Source organism: Sturnira hondurensis, unplaced genomic scaffold (assembly GCF_014824575.4).
Source record: "Sturnira hondurensis isolate 20B ecotype Veracruz unplaced genomic scaffold, ASM1482457v3 Scaffold0012488, whole genome shotgun sequence".
NCBI classification, from domain to species: Eukaryota; Metazoa; Chordata; class Mammalia; order Chiroptera; family Phyllostomidae; genus Sturnira; species Sturnira hondurensis.
Genome location: NW_028085119.1, coordinates 831792 through 856810, shown reverse-complemented (window position 1 = coordinate 856810; position 25019 = coordinate 831792). Strand labels below are relative to the sequence as shown.

General features: G+C 41.0%; 1 protein-coding gene across 1 annotated transcript in view; it reads left to right on the top strand.

Annotated features, from left to right (window-relative positions):
• FAM107B (family with sequence similarity 107 member B) overlaps window positions 1–25019 on the top strand; it is a 193910-nt gene that overhangs the window by 72364 nt on the left and 96527 nt on the right. The window contains 1 exon segment of the mRNA XM_037060731.1: window positions 2944–3004. Coding sequence (XP_036916626.1) covers window positions 2944–3004 — 61 coding nt within the window.

Here is a 25019-nt window from a genome sequence, read left to right as displayed (position 1 = left end):
TTAAAAGCAGGACAAATTTTTGGAACTGTTCCCTGATGACGGACATTTGAAGATGATTTTTAATCTCTAGGAAAAATATTTATTCCCAAACAAGTAAAAGCAATTCCCTTATGAGTGGATACTGATGGTGATTTAAGGAAACTAATCTTTACAAATTGAAAAAGGACATTTTTTTTCAAACCTTATAACCAGCCTTGAGAGACAGTGGATTCTTGTTACCAGCATTGAGATGTGGCTCGGGAACTGCAAACGTAGAGCGAACTGGGGGTGCTCCTCTGCTGGATAACATCGGTGTCTGAGGTCCATCACTCCGCTCTAGCTGCAGAGTAGCTTCGGGTGTCATTCATGGAACCAGACCAGTACGGTTTGTTATGGTCCAGAATACCTTCCATCAGACTGACCTGATAGGTGGAACAAGTGTGCACAGAAAGTGTGCTGCCTAGGGAGGAAGCTGAGAAGGCAATTGCCTGCAGTATAATTCAGAGCTGCCAGAAGGGATTCTGCCTAAAGATTAAGGTCCCACAGAAATAGCCCCATAACAGGCACTCAACAAATATTCACTCAATGAAAGAAGAAAATAAATGAAGAATTTGGCATAACTAGAAAAGTACCATGCAGACATTCCTCTTGATTTATCTCCCTTACTCCTAGCTGGGTCTGCTTGTATATTAATGCTATAGCAGTGACGATTCTCTTTAAAGAATATCATACCAGGGCTCAGAGAATATGCTTACCCACTTTCCTAGAGATAAAAATGATTGTGTGGCACCAGGTCTGTCTTGTCTGGCCCACAACCCCAGCATGGTCCTTGCTGGGTAGTGTTGCTCCTTTTACTTCTGCTTGGCCCCAACTAGGTTCTTGCCATCTCCTTCCATATGCCCATTGACTCCTGCAACTGCCTCCACAAGGAGACCCACAAGAACCTGCTGGTGACCTGTGCACCCACCTCAAGATCAGATTCTGCTGCCAGATTCTGTACCACAAGGAGGTTGCAACCAAGGGGAAATTTGCCTTTACCACTGAGGATTATAACATGGAAATGCACTTTGAGAGCAAGGGAAAAGGACAGATACCTGACCAACTCGTGACCCTAGGCATGAAGCACAGAGTGGAGGCAAAAAATTATGAAGTGATCACAAGAGTTGAGAAGCTCAAACATTTAGAGGCAGAGGTATGACACAGAGACCTTTCAGAGTCTATCATGAATGATTTTGCCTATGTCAAAAAGCCAGAGAAGAAGATGCATGATACCAATGGGTCAACACTTGGGTCCTGTACTTCAGCATCTTTTCAATGTTCTGCCTCATTGGACTAGCCACTTGGAAAGCCTTATTCTACCTTCATTGCTCTTTCAAGGGCAAGAAGTTCACAAAGTAATAAGGCCTACTCTCCACTGCCTTCCCCCACCTTCTATTCCAGCCAGCAGAACATCACTGGGAGGTACCTGGCCTACCAATGGCACTATCAAGGTCTGTTGGGACTCGACAGAACTGATTTCTCTTGGTGTGGAAGGACATGGGTTACCTACTACCTACACCCAACAAGTCAATGAGGGGCTTCTTCTTAACTTGGTAAAATTTGGACTGGTGTTGCAACAAGAGGACTTTATTAGAGTCACCCATGATAAAAAAACAAGGGTTACTTAGACAATGTTGGAGCCAGTATCTGTACCGGGTTTCCTTGGGTGGTGCGGCAAAACCGTGTTCTCTTTCCTTCTCCCACTTGATCACCAGCTTGGGCTTCCCCTCTATTCCCTTTGCAGGGTTTGTGTGACCATGGCGCACTTGTTTCCCTCAGACAGCCCTCTTTGGATTTCTGCATGAAAACATCCTTAGCTTTATCCTAGCCCTCTGCCGAAAATGTTCAGTAGCTTCTGGTGGTATCTTTTTATAATTTTATGTCTCTTAAAAGAGTGATGGACATAACACCTGATAGAAATGAGCTTTGAACTATAGATAGCTCTTTAAAGAAAATTTTGTTTTAGAGAATTAAAATATTTGTGCTCAACTGCTTGAACTTTTTTCTTTTGGGTTATTTATGCGTATTTAGTTCTGTGCAATTTTCTTACATGTGTAGACTCATGTGATGACCACCGCAAAATGCAGAACAGTTCCATCACGCAGGTCCCTTGGGCTTCTCTTTTATAGCCACGGCCACCTGCCTTCTTCGCCCCCAAACCTCGACCTCTAGCAACCACTAATTTGTCCTCTAATTTTGTCATTCCAAGGCTGTTGTATAAATGGAACCATATAGTATGTAACCTTTGGAGACTAACTTTTTTCACTCAGCATAATGCCCTCGGAATCCATCCAAGTCGTTGCGGACGTCAATAGTTTGCTCCTCTTTATTGCTCAGCAGCATTGCCTGGTGTGGATGTGCCACAGGTTGCTTAACCATTCACCCACTGAAGGATATTGGGGTTGTTTTCAGTTTTGGGCTGTTACTAATAAAGCTGCTGTGAACATTCAAAAAGATAATTGTGAACAGCGATAGCATTTTCAAAAGTACATGAAATCGGGTCTTTGAATTATAAAAAGTAAAACATCATTCTCTTGCGTTGCACCACCCTGGCAGAACTGCTATCTTATGGGGAGACCCAGCCCTAGTATGTCTAAGTAATTGCTGCTCCCAGATGTACTGGTCAGAGAGGCCCCTCGGTTGTACTGCTCAGGGGCAGCGTTTATAGACAGAACCATTTAGGGGGCACCCTGTCGTTTGTAATGCAGAGCCCCCATATTTGTCTACCCAACATCTACAGCTGCACTGTTGCTTCTCCAAAATCTCAGTTTTCATCAGGGATGGGTATAATGTTTTCAGATCTTGCTCTCATAATAATTAGATTTGCAAAAGTATTGCTGAAATGACTGCATTATTTTGACTTTCTCCTTGTTTTTTTTTTTGTTGTTGTTGTTTGTTCGTTTGGTTTGTGGGGCTGGCACTCAGGGAGAAGAGGGATCCCGAGAAGAAGCTCGATGCCTCCAGTTGGAAGAGAAGGCGACATCAGGTAGAGCACAGTCCGTGTGATGCCTCCCTCCCCGGGCTGCTTTTGCTGACTGCAGGGCTCATGGCTTTCAGATTGCAGCAGAAAATCTGTACGTTCCACACGATTGGGAACACGACTAGAAATGTCACATGTGATATATTCCAGGCACGACATCTGGACAATCTGGTCACGATGTAGGAAATCGCTTCTTTTCTCCTTTCTTTCTTGTATTGATTACCGCTTTTGATGAATGAATACTTGCAATGAAGTACATGATAATAATATGAAGAAACTTCAAATCAGTAATACTAAAATAAGTAGCATAGTTATTCACTAAAATGTTTATGCTTATCTTGGAAAATGTTATTTAGATGCCATTGCTAGGTTTTTTTTTCATAGTTCAATGTGCAGCTTTGCTCAAGATATTTACCACGTAATAGAACTTCCTATATGGAAGTGATAATATGGAAAGAAACAAATGATGAGCAATTCATAATTTAGTTTCTGACTCTCCTCAGTACTGATAATGAGATGTAATGGTAAAATAAACATTAGTTGGAAAGACCTAATAGGGATAAAAGGTAAATCTTAATACTGCCAACTTCTATTTATCAATGTTTTTTTTTTGTCTGGTGTTTTGCATGATTAAAGGTTAGAAGAGGGCTCCAGATGTGTTTGCTGCTGGCAGAGGCTCACGTTCTTATAATTAAATGGAAATCAGGGAGCAGAATTAAGAAAAAGGAAATGGTAACGAAAAGAACATGTGGAATGAAGGGGAAAGATGGCACCTTGCTCTGATGTGGATGGAGGAGAAAGGCTCAGCAGTTAACCAGCTCTACCCCCACCAGTAACAAAAATTGCTTTGGCTAGTGCCTCTTTCAAGGATATTCTCCCCTTGTAGATCCTTGTGTGACTGGCTCACTCTCATCGATCAGGTCTCAGCTGAAAGGTTCAGTGCCCTGGTCACCTTATCATTCCTCCCAGTCACTCTTCATCCCATTGCCCATTTTAATTTTTTTCATAATACTTGTTATGATCCAAAGTAATCCTTATGTTGTTTGGTTTATCTACTTATTGTCCCCTAGAGAGTAAGAGCTTACCTACTTCTTAAAATAAAAGATCTTATTTTTTTTGGAGAGAGGGGAAGGGAGGGAGATAGAGAGGGAGAAAAATATCCTTGTGAGAGAGGAACATTGATTTGTTGCCTCTTACATATGCCCCATTCGAGGGCTGAACCTGAAACCTAGGCATGTTCCCTTACTGGGAATTGAACTGGCAACCCAGTTAACCCAGCCAACTGAGCCGCACCAGTCAGGGCTCACCTACTTGTGTAATGGTATCCCTCACATGCCGGACAGTGCCTGGCACATAGTGAGCAGTCACTAAATTCTTACTGAGGCCCTCATGTCTACTATGTGAGAGGCATTCTTTTTCCCCTGTAAGGGAGATGCCGATGGGGCGGGCTTGATATGAGCCAACTCCATACCTATTTTGGATTTCTGGCATATAAAAGAGAATAAGACATGATTCTTGACCTCTAGGAAACCATGTCTAAGGGACAGATGAAGTTAGCACATGAAAAGTAGCTTTGAAAGGTTGACCCAATTAAAACGTTACTGGAAGCACTGAGGAAGGGGCAAATCCAGTTGTATTGGGGAAGGAGTGTCTAAGAAGACCCCTGGGGTTACATTTGTAAAAGTGTTCTTGGACCAAATTTGGGAGTTTGAAGGCAGGTATTGGAGAGCAGAGTTGGAGTTTGCTGTTATAGCCCTGAAAACTGAGTGCCCTTTTTGCACACTTATTACTGGTCTTTAGTTCCCCAGCTAGAAAAGAAGGCTGGAGTGATGACCAGTGCTGGCTCAATGCAAACGGGCCAACCAGGAGACTTTGTTTCCCAGCTGCTGTTATAAGCAATATTATTTGCTTTCTTGGCATAGTGTCCACTGTTTACAGAGGACATTTGTCCACATCCAGAGCATCGATCATTCCATGTGTTGTGTAGGGACCACTACTCATCGAGGCTTTTCTGAGAGTAGTTGATTCCATTGAGTTCTACTGTGACATCTCAGGGTGAGAATCCAGAGATTCCAGCTTCACAAACCTGCTAGTTCCTAGGTCATTAATCGCATCAGCATACTTTACTCGAAATCTAATGTAGGGATAAAGATACATGTAGAGTCAGAGATCTCCAGGGAACATCATCCTGCAGAACAGGAGGGACACGGTTTAATTAGAAATCTATAATCTTAGTTTCTTTGTGACTAGATTATATGGTTTTTAGATTTTGGATTTTAAATAAATGGATCATGTCCCTGTCTTCTTAAAAATAGAAAAACACCTAATAACCCTATTCTCTAACTAGCATTTCGAGCAGAAAATGTGATGTTTCTCACTCTTTCCTAAAAAGTACTTGTGTCCGCTGACTTTGGGGCTTGCTGCAGAGCCCTTCTCCTTCACACAGGGTTTACCCGAAACGTGGGTTTTCATAATGTGGCTTCACTGGACTGTGTCTCAGGTCTTAGTCCATTCAATTCAAATCTTCCGTACTTAGCCATTATTCAAAATTCCATTTGGTATAACTTGTGTCTGCTAGGTTATTTGAAAAGTGTGAATATATAACACATTGGCTCAGAAATGTTTACTGGATGTCTACTATATGCTACACACTGTGCTGGGAGCTGTGCAATGTCTAGAGTGGTAAGTAGAACAGACACGACTCCATGCTTCATGGAGCTTATGGGAAAATGAGAAATGCAGCCATTACACACATATAAAAGACAATGTAAATTAGAGAGGAAATTGTAGCCTTTAAACAAATAAAATGTAAGTCACAGATAAGGCAGGTTGCTGTGAAAGCCTTTCCTTCACAGAGCTTGTGGCGAAATAGGGCCAACAAAACATGGACCCAGAAAGGTAGGATATGGTACAGGTTAAAGAAAGATGGGGGTAGGAGTGCCAAAGAGGTGGGATAAATTACATTTGGGAGGTCCAGGAAGTTATCTGAGAAATTGCAGCGTGAGCTGACTTTTGAAGGAGAAGTGTGAAATTCATTTATGAAAGGAGACTCATTAGGCTGGGTATTTATAAAGTGAAAATCAAGTACTGTTACTCACAGGTATACAAAGTGACACCTATTTGGAATTCCACCCATTTTTTGTTGGTGACTTAATCCTAAGGCACCAGTCACTTTATCCTGAGGTCTATAATTTACACCTGCAGGGCCTGCCCAGGGAATAATGACAGGTTGATTATGAGTGCATTAAACATTGCCACCCTCATTACCTGTTTTTTTCTCTCCAATAATTCAGTGTCTATGTATATTTGAGGGTTGTTTTTTATCTTTATTTTTTTGGTAAGTGGCCTGCCTGTAATAGATAGAAGCCTCATGCCTACTCAGTATCAGATGGTAATTGTTCTTGACTTCATGGACATATTAACTGAGTGGATAGGGTAACCCATTTATAATAAGTCCTTTTTAATATGATGCCATGTGGGTAGCCATCAGCTGGTACTCTATCCCTGCAAGACCAGTGCGGGGCAGCTTCAGCAGACAGACGAAGTGTACCTTTGCCTCCAGCCTGCCCTCTTAGTACCGTGCCTCTCCCCAGTGGAATTCCCTCCTCACCACTTCTGGTCCCCAGTTTCTCTCCATCAGAAGGACATGCAATCAGCACATGTTAATTAATACCACTGTGTTGCCTCTTCTTCAGCCTATTGGTATTTTAAGTTGTAAATCTGCCTATGGAATGGAAAAATTTGGTAGCTGCTAAAGGGATCTGAAACATCAGCGAACAGGTAAAGAAGGTGGAGTAGGGGCATGTCTAGCTACAATCACAATGCATGGTTAGCCACTTTCTTGACCTGAACCCAGCAAGGCCCTGAATCATGGGGACAGTCAATGAAGTTCCCATGAGACTGTGTGTTTCTAAGAACCTGTGTCTGTTTGTAAGTGACCTCATATCCTTTACCAAAAGGTGCTATTTTAAAGAAGCAGTGCATCTGGTGTAACATTCAAGGTAAAAATAAAGAAATGGATTAAAAACTGAACCTGGGCTATGCATGAGGTAAAGGAAGAATGAGGTAATGGATCCATGAAAAATGGTGATGTGAGTGGAGGTATCGCAGAAGAAAGGTGTCCATGCTTCAGAGTTCCTTTGATGTAACCATGATGTTGTTTGTGTAATAGAGAAAAAGCAAAGACACCTTAGTAATAGTTCCAAGGGAGAGGTTATGATTCCAAACAGAGAGAGCAGTATGTAAGTGAGAAGGCACAACTCGGAGCCTGTTACCATAACCCGCTGAGGATAACCCTGTTACTAGAAGCAGCTGAGGACAGAGGAAGACGTTTACATGTTCTCGGGTGGGTTTATGCCTGATTTTTCAGTTACTGTTGTGTCAAAGTGATAAGACCTTCTGGTCCTCATGTCTCCTGTCCCCATTTCCTCTCTGGTCTTTCTTTCCACAGGTAGTCAGCCTCTCTGCCTTTTTTGCCTTCCCAGGGAATGTGTTCCTTTTCCAGACTCTTCTGTGGTTGCTCTGAAGTTTTATGCTTCTATGGTTAGAGAAATTTTATGATGAGTCTTCATTGAATTTCTTTCTGTTCCACTGAAAGGCCCTTGGAACAAACATACATACATACAACAGCTTATGAAACCATCATATCAAATAAGATTAAAATGGAACATTCTTAGTACAGGAACTCAGGTTTATAGATCACATAAAGAAACTACAGATCTTGTCTTTACCAGTCTTATTTGTAGCCAAATGAGTGGAAATGTCGTACCAGTTTTCCAGGGAGAGAGGGGATAAGCAACCTTTCAGAGGTGTCACATCGTATCTTAATTTGTTCATTTATTCCCTTACAGAAAGAAAGACTGATGAATGGGCCAATTATGCTTTCTGGAGAAAATTCTTTAAAAAAATGAATTGTGTTTTTTATGGTGCCTTTTTTAAAAAAAGTAAAACATATTTTTAAAGTGTTGGTTGGATAAGTAAAAGTAAAACATATTTTTAAAGTGTTGGTTGGATCTTGCCATTTTTCTTGCACATGCATTGTTTTAGAAGCAGGCCAAGTATTTTTGAATGCTGAAACAACCTTAAACGTGTTGAAAATTCAAGAAGATTTTGCAGAACCCATATTATCTTTTGGGCTGCACTCAACTTGTGCTGTCAAGACTTTAAGATTGGCCCTGGCTGATGGGGTGCAGTGGGTTGAGTGCCGCCTGCGAACCGAAAGGTCACCATTTTGATTCCCAGTCAGTGAGCATGCCTGGGTTGTGGGCCAGGTCCCCAGGACGGAGCACATGAGAGGAAACCACGCATTACTGATGTTTCTCTCCCTCTCTTTTTCCCTCCCTTCCCCTCTCTCTAAACATAAATAAATAACATCTTTAAAAGAAGACTCCAAGATTGCAACATTTTGATCGAAAGAGGGGAGAATCCTGTAAGTTGAAGCCATTTTATGCTGGTGAAGGAGTTTCATTAGAACATTCTCTGTCTGCTATAAGGTCACCCGGTGCTGAGCAGGGCCTGGCACACTTTCGGGTTGGCTGTTTGTGTCATCTGCATTTAGTCAAGTTTTCATTTCCTGTGGTTTGTAGGTTTCTCAAGTGTGAAGTAATGAACCTCAAACGGTCAAAATTCTTCAACTAAAAATGGATTCGATGGGGAAAAATATATGTATTTTTGTAACCTTTATGTGGAAGTGAGACCAGGGTTGCAACGAATAACATGGTGTTACTATGTGTGAGGCCAGCTGCCCGCACTCAGAGGTCAGACTTTCTGGCTCGGAGCCTTGGGAGGTGACAGAATGAGACCCATTCTCTGACAACTCAAAGTGTCTGCTTTTGCTTTCATATCATGAAAAGTCAAAATGAGGTTTCTGGCCCAAACAGCTTTATTTTAGTCACACCCTGCTGTGCTTGTACAAAAAAGTTATCTTCTTTACTGATTTTTCTGGGGCTCTAGCCAAAGAATAAATAGAAAATTGATCAGGTAGGAAAGTTAGAAAATGGAAGGGTGGTGTACTTCCTTTTTCCTAAAGTACTTCCTTTCCATTCACCTAACCTTGGAACAGCCTGAGGGTCCTGGGAGGTCTTCTAGTGGAGACAACATCGCTAGGTCGTAGATGGCTTTTAGCTGAGACCTGATTACTCAATTCCTGTGTGGGTTGGTCAGTCAGCAGGGCTCACGTCCCACCTCCTGCCGGGCCTTTGCTTTTCCCGACCACCTTGAGCAGACCTGCAACCTTGCCGTCATCTCCTGACTCCTTGCACGCCTTGCATGTTGTCTGCAAACCACCGTGCACTCTCTGACGTGCCGTCTCCTTGACTCGCTCTTTGTGTGTCTTCCCTTCCAAAACACAAGCTCCACGAAGGCAGGATGTTTAAACCTTTTATGTGCTGCTGCTGCTGCTGCTGCTGCTGCATACAGAATGGGTGCCTCGTACAGAGCTTGACTTCCAGGGCACTCAGTCAGTGTTTGTTGGATGAAAAATTAATGCTTGCTCTTTTCTATTAAACTCTTGCTGGAGCAATTAGACCAATCAGAAACTGAACACGAGTGTCTTCTATTTGTTTTTCACTCAGCTCCTAGTGCAATGCCTGAAATGTGGAAGAACTCATAATAAACGGTTGTTTCAATAAAGTATACATGCACGCATGCATGATTGAGTCTGGTTTACAACACAACTTTTGATATGAAAACTGCGATTTAACTGAGGGAAGGTTTAACAAACAGGCAGTGAAGCATGCTAATCCACAAGGTCGTCGAAGATGTGATGACATGTTTTGGCTCCCAAGGTACCAAATGTACTGCCTTTATTTTAACCTGAGTTTTTCTTCTTTCCATTCCCTCAACAGTAGAACAGTCTGAGGTTTTCCTGGGAGGCCTTTTATTAGAGAAGATGCTAGTGGGGTTGTAGATGACTTTCAGCAAAGTTCTGACTCTTAAATCCCTTTATGGGACTTAGCTCTTATAATTTTATTTTAGTTGAAGGAATCCCACTATTTTGTCTCGACTTTAAATGACACCAATTAGAGGTTCGCTATCACATACATTCTTCCCGAGGAAGGAAGGCAGCAACATACTTGCTGTAAGAGGTTTAGCAGAGGAACACAGACCTTCAAGGTAATATATTCCCTATTCCAAGAATAAGACACCACTAGGCAGGAGGCCATGGGTGTTATATTCATCACGAGCAAGATGTTTTCAAAATTTAGTTAAGATCCTACATTATCAGCGTGAGTAGGAAAAAAGAGGTTTTTTTTGCCTAGATTTTCTTCACCTGTAAAATTAGTGAATTTGCCTTAAGATCTAAGGAGGTGTTTCTCTGGTGACAGGGATGGGAGGACATGGGGGATGGGGGTGTTGTCTGTTGTAAGCAGGAGAAGGAGCAATGTCATGCTTCTGGACTGAGGTGAGGAGAAACTTGCTGGCCTGCCGACTACAGATGGAACAGCCTGCTCCCAGCTCATTTTATTTTGCATTGAGAGGGCGTCAGACTAATGAAATTTGCTTTTCACATTCTCAGCATTTCCCAGGCAAAATCTATGAAGTGATATTACCACCTACTGCTCTGAAGCACAGCATCCACCCTCCTCAGAGTCTCCAGAGACCAGGCTCTGCTTTCTCTCCCATTTCCATGGGCAGAGAGCTAATCGTTTCCAGATTTTTTTATTATGGAAATTCAACAGATCACTTATTGTTCATAAATGGGAAAACACAAATGCGAATAAAAATGAGGGTTTGGTTTAGCCCTCTGTGTCCGGGTACACTCGATGCCTTGTTCATCGGCTGCACTTGTGCCTTGAAGAGGAGCTGAATGGACCCGCACAGCAAATGTTTAGTTGTGATATTGTGCCCACACACCCCATGAGACACCTCAGTAGTTTTATTGCCTCCTGTTCTCTATCCAATCCTATGTCTCCTTAGCACAGTGAAGATGGAGGTATGGAGTTTTCTAGAAGTTTCTCTGGGTCATAAAGTGAATCAGCTACCAGGAATGAAATTTTCATTGTGGTAATACTTGGAGAAGAATTACCTAACTTCTATGCTATTTCACTTTATTTTCTTGTTTATTTGTTTCAAAGTTGTTATTGGGCCTTTATAAGAATGCCTTAGTGGATGCCCTGGCGGGTGTGGCTCAGGTGTTTGGAGTGTCATACTGTAAACCAAAAGATTGTAGGTTCGATTCCCGATCAGGGCACATGCCTAGGTTGTGGGTTTGGTTCCTGGTTGGGGTGCATACAAGAAGCAACTGATCCATGTTTCTCTCTCAAATTGATATTTCTCTCTCTCTCTCCCTTCCTCTCTCTCTAAAATCAGCAAGGATGTCTTCAGGTGAGGATAAAAAAAAGAATTGCTTAGGGGAGAAAGAATTGGGAAGGTGACATTAATATACAAAGCAGCAATGATTGAAGTAGCACATATATTTAACAGCTCAAGCTGTAAAGTGATGGTCTTTAAATGTGTCCACCCTGGAGGCATCTCTCTACCCGCTTCTCAGTTCCTTTTCCTGCACATGAATAAAAAGGCGGAACTTGTGCTGCATGCTATGTGTTCAGATGCCCAACCGGCTCTGCCCTTGGAACGTACTTTCCCTCTCGTTTGCAGTATATGGAAAGAGGAAATCACCATCTAGAAATTCCAGATGATTATCGTCACAGGTGCTCTTAGGGGAGAGAATGTGAAGTTTTAAATCTCAAAGATTATTGCCATTGTTGTTGTGGCTATTTACCCATGTTTTCCTGCAAGCATTTAAATGAAGTGGCACTTTTGGTCCTAGGGTTTTCTGAAGTCAGCTTCTTCATTTCCCTGCACGTCCCACAGCGCAGTTCAACTTGGCTTGGTGGGAACCATGCCTTGCTACACACTTAAACATTTCCTGATGGATCAGCCACTGCTCCACATTCTGTACGTGGGAAGGGGCACAAGGTTAAGCAATATGGTTGAAAACACAGTAAGGGATTTGTCCTAAGGTTGTTTTTCAACCGTTCAACACTTCACATAATGTTGAAAAAATGTCATCTGTATCAAAGATAGGGGAGGCAGGACTGATGACGTTGGCGGGGCACGGTGCAGATAACACTCAGTGCCCCATCCTTGCTGGCCCCCTGCCTTCCACGTCAGTGCACATGGCCTTACTTCCGGCACCCTCACTCAGGTCTCTGGCTGGGGCATTTTCTTCCAGAAGCTGTTCTAACGCCCCTCAGGAACAGCCCTCAAAGTAATCACTGATGGAACTGGCTGATGAAATACCCTGCTCACTGGCCTCTCAGGCAGAGCAGCTGCAGAACACATTCTGCACGGGCTCTTGGAGTTGTCCCAACATGGTGAAGCCCCAGTCACCCACAGAAGTAGCTGGCTGGACAGAACCTGTCTCATTACCCTTCTCTCCTCCTGGTGTTCCCTTCACCTCCACATACTGGGTTGGCCAAAAAAGTTTGTTTGTTTGTTTTTTTCCCCCATAGAATGGCTCTAGTAGTGCTTAGTTGTTTTTAACTTCATTCAAAACAATTTTGTTAGATTGCATTGTGACAGCTGTTAGATCAACACACATTTTTAAAAGAACATTAAAAGTGGTGAATTTTTATGTAGCCATTTTAATATTGAACATGGAAGAAATTACACAACATTTTCAGCATATTATTTATGCTTTATCATTTCAAGAAAGGTAAAAATGCAACTAAATGCAAAAAGAATTTGTGCAGTGTTTGGAGAAGGTGCTATGACTGATCAGATATGTCAGAAGTTTGCAAAGTTTCATGCTGGAGATTTCTCACTGGACAATGCTCCACAGTTGGGTAGACCAGTTGAAGTTGACAGCGATCAAATCAAGACATTAATTGAAAACAATCAATGTTACATCATGTGGGAGATAGCTGACATACTCAAAGTATCCAAATCAATAAAGTTATTGGTGAAAATGAAAAACCTGTCTTTTATTTTATAGAAAAAACTAAATGGACTTTTTGGCCAACCCAATAAATTCCTTCTGGGGGAACCCAAACTAAGAGGGACCCTGGGTGCAGTCACTGTGTTGAACACACTGTAATATTTAAAAGCATCAATAATCTTGACAGAGATCTACAAAAAAAAACCCTAAATGCAAAATAGCTACTTTGATAACTACTATATTACCTGGTGAAAATGATAGCATTCTTAAGTTTTCTAAAATTCTCTGACCTTTTCTGAATGTCTTATGTGTTCTATCCTTACATGTCCATTGGGCACATTTAATGTAGGAAGGAATGTTTTTTGTTTTTTTTTTCTATCTGCAAGTTAACAATTACACAAAACATTTGTTTAGATACTGCCATATTTTGGCTAAATTGGAGCATGCCTGATTTCAGTGTAAGAGTGGATTTGCATCATAAAGTCATTTATTCTTGAGTTCCAAATGTGGGCCTGAAAGTTCAGCTTAATTTCTAACTGGATCTGTGTGAACTTTAGTATTCATCTATCCTGTTTTGAGCCTGATTTTTAATTTTTTTTTAAATTTTTTAAAATATATTTTTTAAGATTTTATTTATTTATTTATCTTCAGAGAGGAAGGAGAGAGGGAGAGAAACATCAATGTACGGTTGCCTTTTGTGCATCCCCTGCTGGTAGTTAGCCTGCAAGGAACCGGCCTGCAACCCAGGCATGTGCCCTGACTGGGAATCGAACCGCCATCGTCTGGTTCTCAGGCCTGCGCTCAATCCACTGAGCTACGCCAGCCAGGGCTGAGCCTGATTTTTAAAACAGCTTAGAAAAGAACCCCTCAAATTCCTTATTTTTCAGCACAGAGAAAGAATAAGAGAAAGAGGCAATAAAAGGCAATAGTAAAATGTTAATGAAGACCAGTCTCCAACAAGCTGTGGCTGAGGGTTGATATGCAATCTACATTCCACACAAATATTCAAACAGGGTGAGTAATTCTGAAAACCCGAAAGGTGATTTTAACTGCTTAGGACTAAGGTTGCAAACAGGGCAAAGTCAGCTTGTAGATGTGTTTTGTTTGGCCTGCAACTCTTAAAATTTTTAAAAATTGTTTGCCAATGTTCAAGAACTGGAAAAGTTCCTGTAAAAAATATAGGTTCCAATTTCTCTTGAGAAACTCTAAGAACTGGCCAGCCCAGACCTGCATTCCTAAATGGTTAAAAAAAATCAGCTGGCATTGCATTTGCTTGAGGTTCCTTCCCATCCTGCCTGTGGTCTGCATAGCAGATAAGATCGTGTGGGGGCCATTGCTATGGAAACAGGGGAGGAAGTGCTAACATCAAGCTGGGGAGCACTACCTCAGCTAGTGATCTTTACACAATTCCCCAAAGCTCCTGTGGTTACCTTTTCTTCTGTGTAAGAGGTTAATACTATACTATTCCGAACATTCTCATTTCAGTAATGGAGGATGACAAACATTTCACAACTAGTAAGGGTACCACAAGGAAACAGAATCACTTAATGGATGGGTGTGGCTAAATAGCTAGAAGTATAGTTCCAGCTGGCACCTTGGTGACATAGGACATTGAGGTCTCCAGAAAAGCTACAGGGCCACAGATTTTTCCTCTGAGCCTTCTCCAACCATAGGAACTGAGAGGGCTAAAAGCAGAAACACTTTTTGTTTCTGCTTTTGCTCAGCAAGACTGATATAAAATTCCCTTCATGAGCACTTTCCCATCTGGGTGCGTGCCTGGCATCTTCTAGATGGATGTCAATCAAGCATGCTCTAGTATGTGTAATCGTCACGGAAAATTTCAGCTTTCCTATCTAAAGAGAAACTGACAAAAGGGACAAATTGCTTTGGCTTTTTCTGAGCCATAGTAGCAGAACAGATCAAGGGCCCAAAATGTCAGGGCATGTTTTGGAAAGGCTCAATTCTAGTAGTTGGCCACAGTTGTAAATACTGTGGTATCCATTCATTTGGTCATATGGTTAATTTGTTCATGTATTCAGTAAGTGTCTGTGGAGGCTTTCCTCTATGCTGGGCACCGAGATAGGGCCTTAAGTCTCATCTTCTTGGTTTTTTATTCTAAGAAGTTACTGTCCTCAACCCTAATACCCATGTTTCCAGAGTTTATGCTTTACCATTTTTTCTGTGCCTGAATTATTTTCACGGCCTTCCTGCCTAAGTAGATCCACAGTATGTAATTCCATCCAACAATTTAAAAAGGCTTAAAGAAAATGATTAATTGCATCAGTTTAGGTAACTACGACTTTGTCTGCTTCTCACCACTTACAACCCATTGATTGTATGTGAGTTAATCTGGTCCAGCTGCCATTTTTAATTTGTGTACATTCAGGGTCACATTATCTGAATTGTTCTTTCCTAACAACTGAACACAAAACATCTGGTACCTACACTTGCCTGGTACTCTAAGAATAACACTAGCTAACATTTATTAAGTACTTGCAATGCATTAGGCCCTGAGCTAAGTGCTTTACGTGGATTTCTTCTTTAATTCTCCTGACAACCCTGTGAATAGGTACTAAGTGTCTCCACTCTGCAGATAAGGAAACTCAAGCTTAAAATGCTAACTTATCCCAATATAGTTCTGGTTGAGTCCACAGCCCTCTACTCTTAGCCATTTCAGCAAATCTGCAAAAAATCCCCTGTCATACTGAGAGGGTTGATTTCATCTCCTTGAATTGAGCAAGTTTATCAGCAGGAATCTTAGATATGGTGTTCTTTAGAAAGCCTAACCCTTCTGGTTTTCTTTAAGAAGTAAGTGCTGGGGTAGGGTGAGTTCTTGGAATTTGTCCTGGGCGTATAAAGTTACACTTTGATTGAGATAAAGAATAGAAACGAGAGTCCTCATTTAAACAAACAAAAAGATTCGGTGAGGCTGAGTATATCTCCATTTTAGATCTGTTTCACTCTGCTGGGACATTATGTTTAAATCTGGTAGAATCGGAGACAATAACAAATATACCCCAAACTTGGCTCTTCTTTCCAGTTGTACAATTTGTGCAATTTCTGTTTACAGTGTCAACATCCATCGTGGCTTCAAGCTTCAAGGTCATGTTAGATTCCTTCTTTCTGCTTAACCTCCAAATCACTCTCATTGAGTCTCTTTGCAGTATTTCTCACATCTGTTTCAGCTTTTCCAGTGCTGCTGTCACTCTCGTCTAAGTCATTATTCCCTGTACCCAATCTGCAGCTGACCCTTCCTTCAAAAACATGGTTTGAACTGCATGGGTCCACTTATACACAGATTTTTTGGATAAATACTGTAAATATATTTTCTTTTCCTAAAGATTTTATTAATAATTCTTTCTCTAGCTTACTTTATTATAAGCATATAGCATATAGCACATAAACATACAAAATACTCATTAATTCACTATTTATGTTACTGCTAAGGCTTCTGGTCGACAGTAGGATGTTAGTAAAGTTTTGGGTGAGTCAAAAGTTCTAGGCAGATTTTCAACTGTGTAAGAGGTTGATGTCCCTAATCCCTACATTATTCAAGGATGAAATGTATTTTAATAGTCTCCTAACTGGTATTTTTGCATCCAGGCTTTACCTGCTATTATATATCCTACACACCACCATCCCTGCCAATGACATAGAAGCTAATTTTGCAACCAAACCTAATTCTCTCTTCAAGTTTCTCTTATAAAATCAGGAAACTTCTTAGGGTGAGGATTATATCTGTGCATATTTGTCTCCATCATGGCACTCCAGACAGTGCACAAAGAACAAAATCCTGAGTAAATCTTTGTGAAACAAAGGAGTTAAATGTAACAAGCTTGGAGAACTAAGTGTGAAGCACCATGTTGAATGATTTGAGCATCTGAAGATGAATAAAACATTGTCTCTGCTCTCAGGTAACTGATAATAGAATTGCATGTGTGTGCACACGTGTGTTCTTACTGTTTGCATCTGACACACCTGGGTAGGTAAAGGGTAAGCCCTCCAACTGTCTGAATGAAAACAAGACGCCCATTCACTTCTGGCTTTCTCCTGGCATCCTTGGCTCTGCGGTGTCCGCTGGAAAAGCCAAGTCTTGCCTGGTGTTACCATGACGTCTGAGCTTTGAGAGCTGTTTCCTTTCCTCCTAAGCCTAAGAAAGATTATTCTAGTGATATCTGAATAGCTTGAGTTAGCTGTGTATGAGCACAGAGGAAGTGGTTCCCTAGCAACAGGAGCCTCTGAAAGCCTCTTAGCGCATAGTGCTTCTCCCTGCTTTGTGTTTTCTCTCTTGCAATATTGCCCGTCAGCAAAAGGCAGTGACTGCACCTGCTCTGAATTAGGGCTGGTCAGTTAAACTCACGCAGTTTAGTTTTACTAAAGTCGGAGGGTCCTGTTCCTCTTTCACTTGAGCTTCTTCATGAGGTCTGGGGCCTGTTTTGCTCCTGGTTAGATGATAATTACCTCAGATCATACGTCTGTTTTTGTTTTTCAGATTTTGACCAGAAGTGGAAAATACTGAGGTGCTCAAAGAAAATTTTAATGAGGGTTTTTTTAAAGAAAAAATACTATTTTTGCACCTTTTTCATAAGAGCTAAATCTCTTCAGAAAAAAATTGAATAGACTTTCTTTTTCCTAAAGAGTTTATTCTTACCCCACTCTTTGTTTTTCCACAGAAGCCAAATAAATTCTTTATTCCTTATATTGTCAGCATCTCAATACACAGTTTCATACACAAAATGGCTTGGGAAACACTAAAGTATCTTTTTACAGCATCACCTCAGTCTTGTAAAACAGCTTCTAGGGACTGTCCTCCTTCACTGGGGACACTGATCCTATTCCTCTTCCAGCCCCAGTGCCCTATTTTAAAGTGTAAATCTGTGCAGCCCACAGCATACAGCTCTACTCTGGGTTCAGAATTGCTGCTTGGAAATGCCTTGTTTCATCTTCAAATAATAATCTTCATGAGAACAACAATCTTATAGGAGCTGGTTATCCATTTTTAGCCACCAATTGGACAGTGTCAGTTGGTAGCATTGAATGTCCACCCAAGGCTGCTGGTGGTGTGTGACAGTGTGTGTGGCTAATTATGATCGAGCCTAACAGCTTCTAGAATTCTTGTCATCTATACCTTTGAAAATATTTTAGTTCACTTATTTATTTAACCAGCAAGTATTTGTAATTGAGTGTGTCCTCTGTGGAAGATGTCATGTTGTGTCTTGTGGGAAAAACATGAGTGACATAATCTGTCATCTTAGGGAGGTCTCAATTTAAAAGAGGTGGTAGATTTGAACCCACATAACTATCGAGCAGGATTGTAGCCTAAACGAGGATAATGATGCAATGATAGATGTTGTCCTTAGTCAACTCTGTCTAAGGGGGCAGCCGTGGAAGGCAGGGTTAGCCCAACATCCTGAGCAATCCAGTAGAGTGCGTGTGAGGGAGGAAGACTGAGAAGTTACATCTGCTCTGTAGGTAAACAGGAGAGTCTTGGTCTCCAAGGCTATTCTTTTAGCTCTTTTTTTAACCTTATGTTTATTAAGATGACAAAATGGAACAACAGAATCCCCTGTGTCATGATATTCTGCTTGCATCTAAATGGGCTATTTTTAGTCAATGTTAAGAGCTTGACATATGCGAGCCGAAGTGACATAAAACAGAAACCAGGAAGAGAATTTATCTGGGATCTGGGAAAAGTAAAAAAATAAATCCTAGCTAAGGGGACATTTGAATCACCACTGTTTATCTTAGTTTCCTCCCAGGCTTTATTTTTTCCTAGTAAATGAGAAAGGAGAAAAATGCATCTCAGGAGACAAATTCTCAGAGAACCAGGCTCTCCCCCTCATAGGCGTACCCCCTACAAATTGAGGAGTCTACCTGGGGTAGTGTGCCCTGTCACCACCACGGTCAGAGTGAACTAGACAAACTGAGTTATAAATCTATGGAGATGCGGGGAAGAAAGCGCCAGGCGAAGTCAGGCAGCCATAATGTGCTCTCTCTCAGGCTGCCTGAGACTAAAGGGGAATGGAAAAGTCATGTTAATGTGTCCAGGTGGTGAATATTTGGGGATCATTTTAGACTCACTGAAATAGCCACCACCCTCTCCAGAGTAGACACCTATTAAAGTTGATGAAGTGCAGAATACGAGACAGGCAATAAAGGGGCTTTTCTGTAGCCAAATGGGTGATTTTCATCCCAGGACACACAGGATAAGGTATAAAGAAAGACCTCTCCTGCCTGGAATAGAAGAAGAAATATTTCTGCATTTTGTAAATACCATCGTGCCAATGCCCATCATGCCAATGCCCATTTGTACAGCATCCTTCATAATGCTTTCACAATCATTTTATGAAATCTGTTATTAAAATATCTTGTCACAGGGTGGAATAGATAATAGCTTTCACTTTGTAAGTAAAGAAACTGAGTCGTAGAGAACGTAAGTGACTTGTTAAGGTCACATGGCAAATTGAAAACAAAACCAAGATGAGACCCTTACATTTACTGGCTCCTAGCATAGAGGAAAACATCAGTCATTTGTAGCAATTATGTCTGCTACTGTACATGGTATTGTACAGTACCATGTACTGGTGGTCTTAGCAGTGGCAGGTGGTGTAAGTGGGAGAGATCATGAGGTTCCAAGAAAGTCAAGCTCTGGTTTGTTGTTTGACTTCGGGAAATTTTCTTAGCTGTAGAATAGGATAAGAAGACCTATCTCTTAGCTAGGTGTAAAGATTAACACAACGTAATTTATGGAAAATGCACAGTGCCAAGTACACAGTACAGAATTAAATAAAAATTAAACGAGATGAGTGCTTGCAACATAGTGAGTATTCAATAAATGTTAGCCATCCTCATTAACGTTGTTGCGTTGCTGTCGCAGGTTCCCAGATATGCTGGTCTCCCTCCACAGCTGTGCCATCTTACGGCAGTAACAGAATTGAGTGAACACAGAGAGAGAAAATAACATGTCATGGGGGGAAAGGACATGTCCTTTCTCCTTGCACTTGAGCTCTCCTCCTCGTTATTGGCACCATTCAGTCATTCCCAAATAAATAATATGATAATTGTTTTTAAAAATGTCACAGTGAACAACTGTTGTTTTATGTCTTTGCCCAAAGGGACTTTAAATTGGCCTCTGGAATGATTGCCTGGCTGCTTGAAATGGCTGCTGAGGTTCTGTACCAGAGGGTCCGTCATCTGAACCTGGCCTGACTTGCCTTTGCATCAGTTTGTGAAACCCAAGTATCGTGCTCATTGCAGCACCTTGTATTTTCCCAGTCCAGTGTCGGCTTGAATTATTCATAAGTCTCATGTGGCAGAGGACCCCAAACTCCCACCATGTGTTTTATCTTTTTAGCTAATAAAATTGGTATTATATATATATAAAATTAAAATGTATTATATATATTATGTATATATAATATGCATAATACAACTGAGTCCATTAGAAAGTTTCAAATTGGTTTTTTATCTACCTAGGATAAAACTACATAGTGTGTAGGACTTTGTTGATGATCAATTATATTATTTAAGCAAACACATTTGGTTAAAGCACATTTTCTCCTTCTGCTAAAGCTTCTGGTAAGGAAAGCAGTCTCTTCATTTGTGAGGCAAAAGAACATTCATCTGGTGGGCTATAACAGAACCTACATAAATCCTTTCAATCTAAGCCCACTTGAAAGTGGAAGAAAATTATACTAGGAAAAGGGTGAAATCATTGTAATTGGATTATAATGCCTTTAAAGCAAATTTTCTATTAAAAAAGATTGGGGAAAAATGTCAGAACTGGACATTGCCTTTGGAGGTAAAGGATGCATCAATAGATTTTGGGTTAGTCTGTCTCCTTTGGCCTCTGGCCTAGGGATCACTACTGCTGTGGTCAGGGGAAGTTTGACAGCTTTGGTGATTGGAGACTCAGTCTCCCTTGTCATTAAATTAAGGGATCGGGGCTCTGGCTGGTGTGGTTCAGTTGGCTGGAGCATCGTCCCTTAAACTGAAAGTTCTCCCGTTCGATTCCTGCTCAGGGCACATGTCTGGGTTTCAAGTTTGGTCCTTAGTCAGGGCACATGTAAGAGGCAACTGATCGATGTTTCTCTCTCACATTAACATTTCTCCCTCCCTCCCTCCCTTCCTCTTTCTCTAAAATCAATAAGCGTGTCCTTGGGTGAAGATAACAAATAAACAAACAAACAGAAGAAAGGAAGGAAAGTAGGAAGAAAGGAAGGAAGGAAGGAAGGAAGGAAGGAAGGAAGGAAGGAAGGAAGGAAGGAAGGAAGGGAGGGAGGGAGGGATTGGAATACATTGCATTATCTCTAAGGCCCTTCTGGCTCTAAAATTCTGTACTGCCAGCTAACATTTAGGCAAGGTGCTATCCTAGGAAATCCAGAAAACAAAAAGAAACTTGCTGGTTTTATTTAACTTGGAGGAAAGCACCCCCTTATTATCCAGTATCTGCCACCCAGACTGGTTGTGTTAGGTTCATGTGAGAGCTCTGCCGGTGCAAGTTCCAAGGAGCTAAAGCAGACAAAAGTCTCCCCTGAGAGATGTGGATCCAAAGAGAGTTCACCTGGGATGTGCTAAAGTGAGCAATGGAGGCGAATGAAAAAGACTGATTACTTCCTATCATTCTGGAGAAACTATTCATTCATGCACACATTCATTTAACTGTCATTTATTTAAAAGCAGTGTAAGTACATGAATAAGTATAAAGGACACATGGACAATAATTAAGGTGGGGGGCGGAAATGGGAGGGAGGTGGGGAGCACTGGGGGGCAGGGCAGGGGATATAAAACAGAAAACTGTACTTGAATAAGAATTAAATAAAAAAAATTAAAAAAATAAAAATTAAATGCTAACAACTCAAAAAAATAAATAAAAGCAGTGTAGTATATGTTTAAATGTTTCAAGCTCTGGAGTTAGATACCCTGGGTTCAAATCCAAGGTCTACTACTTACATGCTTTGAGGCCTTGAGCAAGCTACTTAATTTTTGTTTCCTCATCTATAGTTTTCAACTCAAAGACTTGTTATGAAGGATAAATAAGGTGATACAGGTAAAATATTGATAACAGTGCCCAGCACGTAGAAGTCATTCATTCATTAAGTGCTGTGTGTGTTACTGTGGCCAAGCTCTCTGTTAGATGTAAATAGGAGCTCGGAGATGTCACTGTGGATAAGATAACAATAATCATAGTAACTTTTATTGTTATCTTTGCAAATAGTTCTTTGGGAAACAAGATTGCTTAGGCCCAATCCAAAGGTTATTTTGCCCTGTTTTAACATTTCAAAGATTTGAGTGTCATCTACAGAGATGTTTTATTTGAACTTTGTAAGGAGATAAACTTTCTGTAGAAAAAATATAAAGGGAAAAGAGCATAATGCTTCCAGTTTGATTGGAAATTTTTAACAAGTCCTTCCATTTCTAACAATTTTCGCAGTTTATAAACTGGGAAACATTGGTTTGACAAAAAATAAAGAAATAAAAAAAATCTAAATATGTTACATATAAATTAACAAATTCTTTTGTAAGCGTTCAGCTAACTGTTAAAGAAATAATGGAAATCCCTAGGGGCCAAAATCAAAGAGGCAATTAAAAACCAACTAGTAATCTTGAAAAGTAGGGCCTTGGCAGATGTCTTAGAAATCTTGGGTCTTAGGTTTGGTGCTTCCGTGAGTTGCGGGAGAAAGTTAGTTATCTTTTTCCTTGCAACACATTACACAAATTTGGCTACAAACAACAGAGATTTGTTATCTCACAGTGTCTGTGAGTCGAGAGTCTGAACCTGGCTTAGTGACACTGCACAGTGTCTCCATTGCCTCAATTAAAATGTCAGCTGAGCTGAGGTCTCCACTGAGGAAGGAGCCACATTAGTTGGCAGAACTAGATTCTACATGTTGTAGGAATGAGAGCTTCTATTTTTTCCCAGTTGTTGGGCAAGGGCTGCCCTCAGTGCCAGGTGAGCTTCCTACAAACAGCAGCCTCAACAAGGAAGCTTTCTTCTTCTCAGGAAGTGAGTGCTCTGGAGGGATGGGTATTAGAATCATATATAAAGTGATCACGTACATGCCATCATCCTTGCAATGGTCTGTTGTTTAGAAGCAGTCTCAGGTCCTCCCCACACTGGAGAGAAGGGCCCACAAGGGCGTGAACACCAGGAGACAGAGACCATGGGGGACCACCCCAAGAATCTGACTGCCACAGGGTCCTGTGACAGGCATGGTATTGTAAATGAGATCCCTTCATTAAGCCAGGACCTTGAGGAACTACACCCGCATTTAAAGGCAGATACCAAGAAAAGTTCTCTGTCTCAGCATAGACTATAGGGGAAAATCTCTCTCATGAAAATCCGTGGTCAAAGTCTACAGGATGCATGGGTTTGAGATTCAAGCTTATTGAGGAGCCCCGTGACTCTCCAAGTTGAAAAATGAACGTATAAAATGCTCTGGATCAGTAAATTCTCAAAAAGCATGGAAAATCTCTTTGGAAGGATGTGCCCACAACATTTGAAAAAAATACCCACAGATAAAGCTCCACTGAAGGCAAAGATCACAATTCCAAATTATGAAACCTATGAGGAGCTAACGATTGTGAGTTAGAGGCAGCAGTCTCAAGAAGCAGGAGTAAATCTCCAAGAACTTAATAGAAAATGATATGGGTTGAATTGTGTCCCCTCCGAATTCATATGTTCAAGCCCTAGCCCTCAGCAACTCAAAATGTAACACATTTGGAGTTAGAACCTACAAAAAGGTGATGAGGTTAAAACGAAGCCTTTATGGTAGGCCCCAGTCCAATCTGACTGCGCCCTTATAGGAAGACAAGATTAACAAACACATACAGAGAGAAGACCACATGAGACACAGGGAGAAGGCGGTCACCTACAAGCTGAGGAGAGAGGCTACAGAGGAATCCAACTCTGTCAGCACCTTGATTTTGGATGTCTGGCCTATAGAACCGTGAGAAAGTCAATTTCTGTTGTTTACACTGCCCAGCCTGTGATATTTTAGTGTGCAACCCTAGCAAACTAGTACAATATGAAAAAGGCTAAAAAATAAGAATGTTAAAAGTGATAAAGAATATAAGTAAATAAAAACATGGGAGTTAGATATGATGTCTTAAACGCATAATGCAAAGACAAAAAACCCCACCCCAGTCCACTGTCTGGTGCAATGGCGGCACAGTCCTCTGCTGTGAGCTGAGACTCATTGTTACAACTCATTTCAGCCTTTCCCTAACTTTAGCTATGTTCCATGAAGTGGCACAAAAAATGACCAGAAGTGTTTTAAATTTTTTTTGTGGGAAGTAGGACAAACACAAGGTTAATTGTGCAAATCAAATGTTTATTGAATCAGTATTTTCTCTGGTCACTTTGTCAGCTTACAGATTGGTAAATTATAATTCTGAGATTTGGGGGCTAATAAAGAATTAGTCTGCATTCATCTATTTATTGACTTGCTCAACAAATATTTGTTAGACCCCTCTATGTACTATTTAATTTAGTTTGTGTAATGAAAGATAATTTAGTAATTTGTGAGTTAAGGATTAGTTGTCTGCTCATGCTTTTATTCATCAATAAATTAATTTGTTTTATGAACTTAATTTAGATAATTTTTGAATACATCAATGAAATGATTTAATTTATCCTTGAATTATCTTTTTTGGTTTGTTTGAGTCAAAGTTTTTATTTGTTTATTTATTTATTTAAATTGTTGTTCAAGTACAGTTTTCTGCCTTTTACCCTCATCCCAGTCCAGCCCCCAGCCCTTCCCACCTCCTTCCCGTTTCCACCCTGCCCTTGTTATTGGCCACATGTCCTTTATACTTGTTCCTGCAAACACTTCCCCTTCCCCCTGAAATTCCCTCCCTTTTCCCTCTGGTCACTTGAGTTCTTCATGTTTATTCCAAGGCACTGCAAGTTCCTGAGATGTTCTCTGAAGTACCGCGCTGATTAAGGCTTGCTCAGGATCATTCTAACGTCATTTATACCTTCTTGCATTATTATTTGAAAACCAGGAGTCCCTATGTAGTATATGTACAGGTTCTCTCAAAGTATACGTGAGGGTTCTCTTTCTGTTTGTCAGTTTCACAATGAAAGACCTATGTAAATTAGCTATGATCTCCCGAACCGGGCCTCCATTCAATGAGATG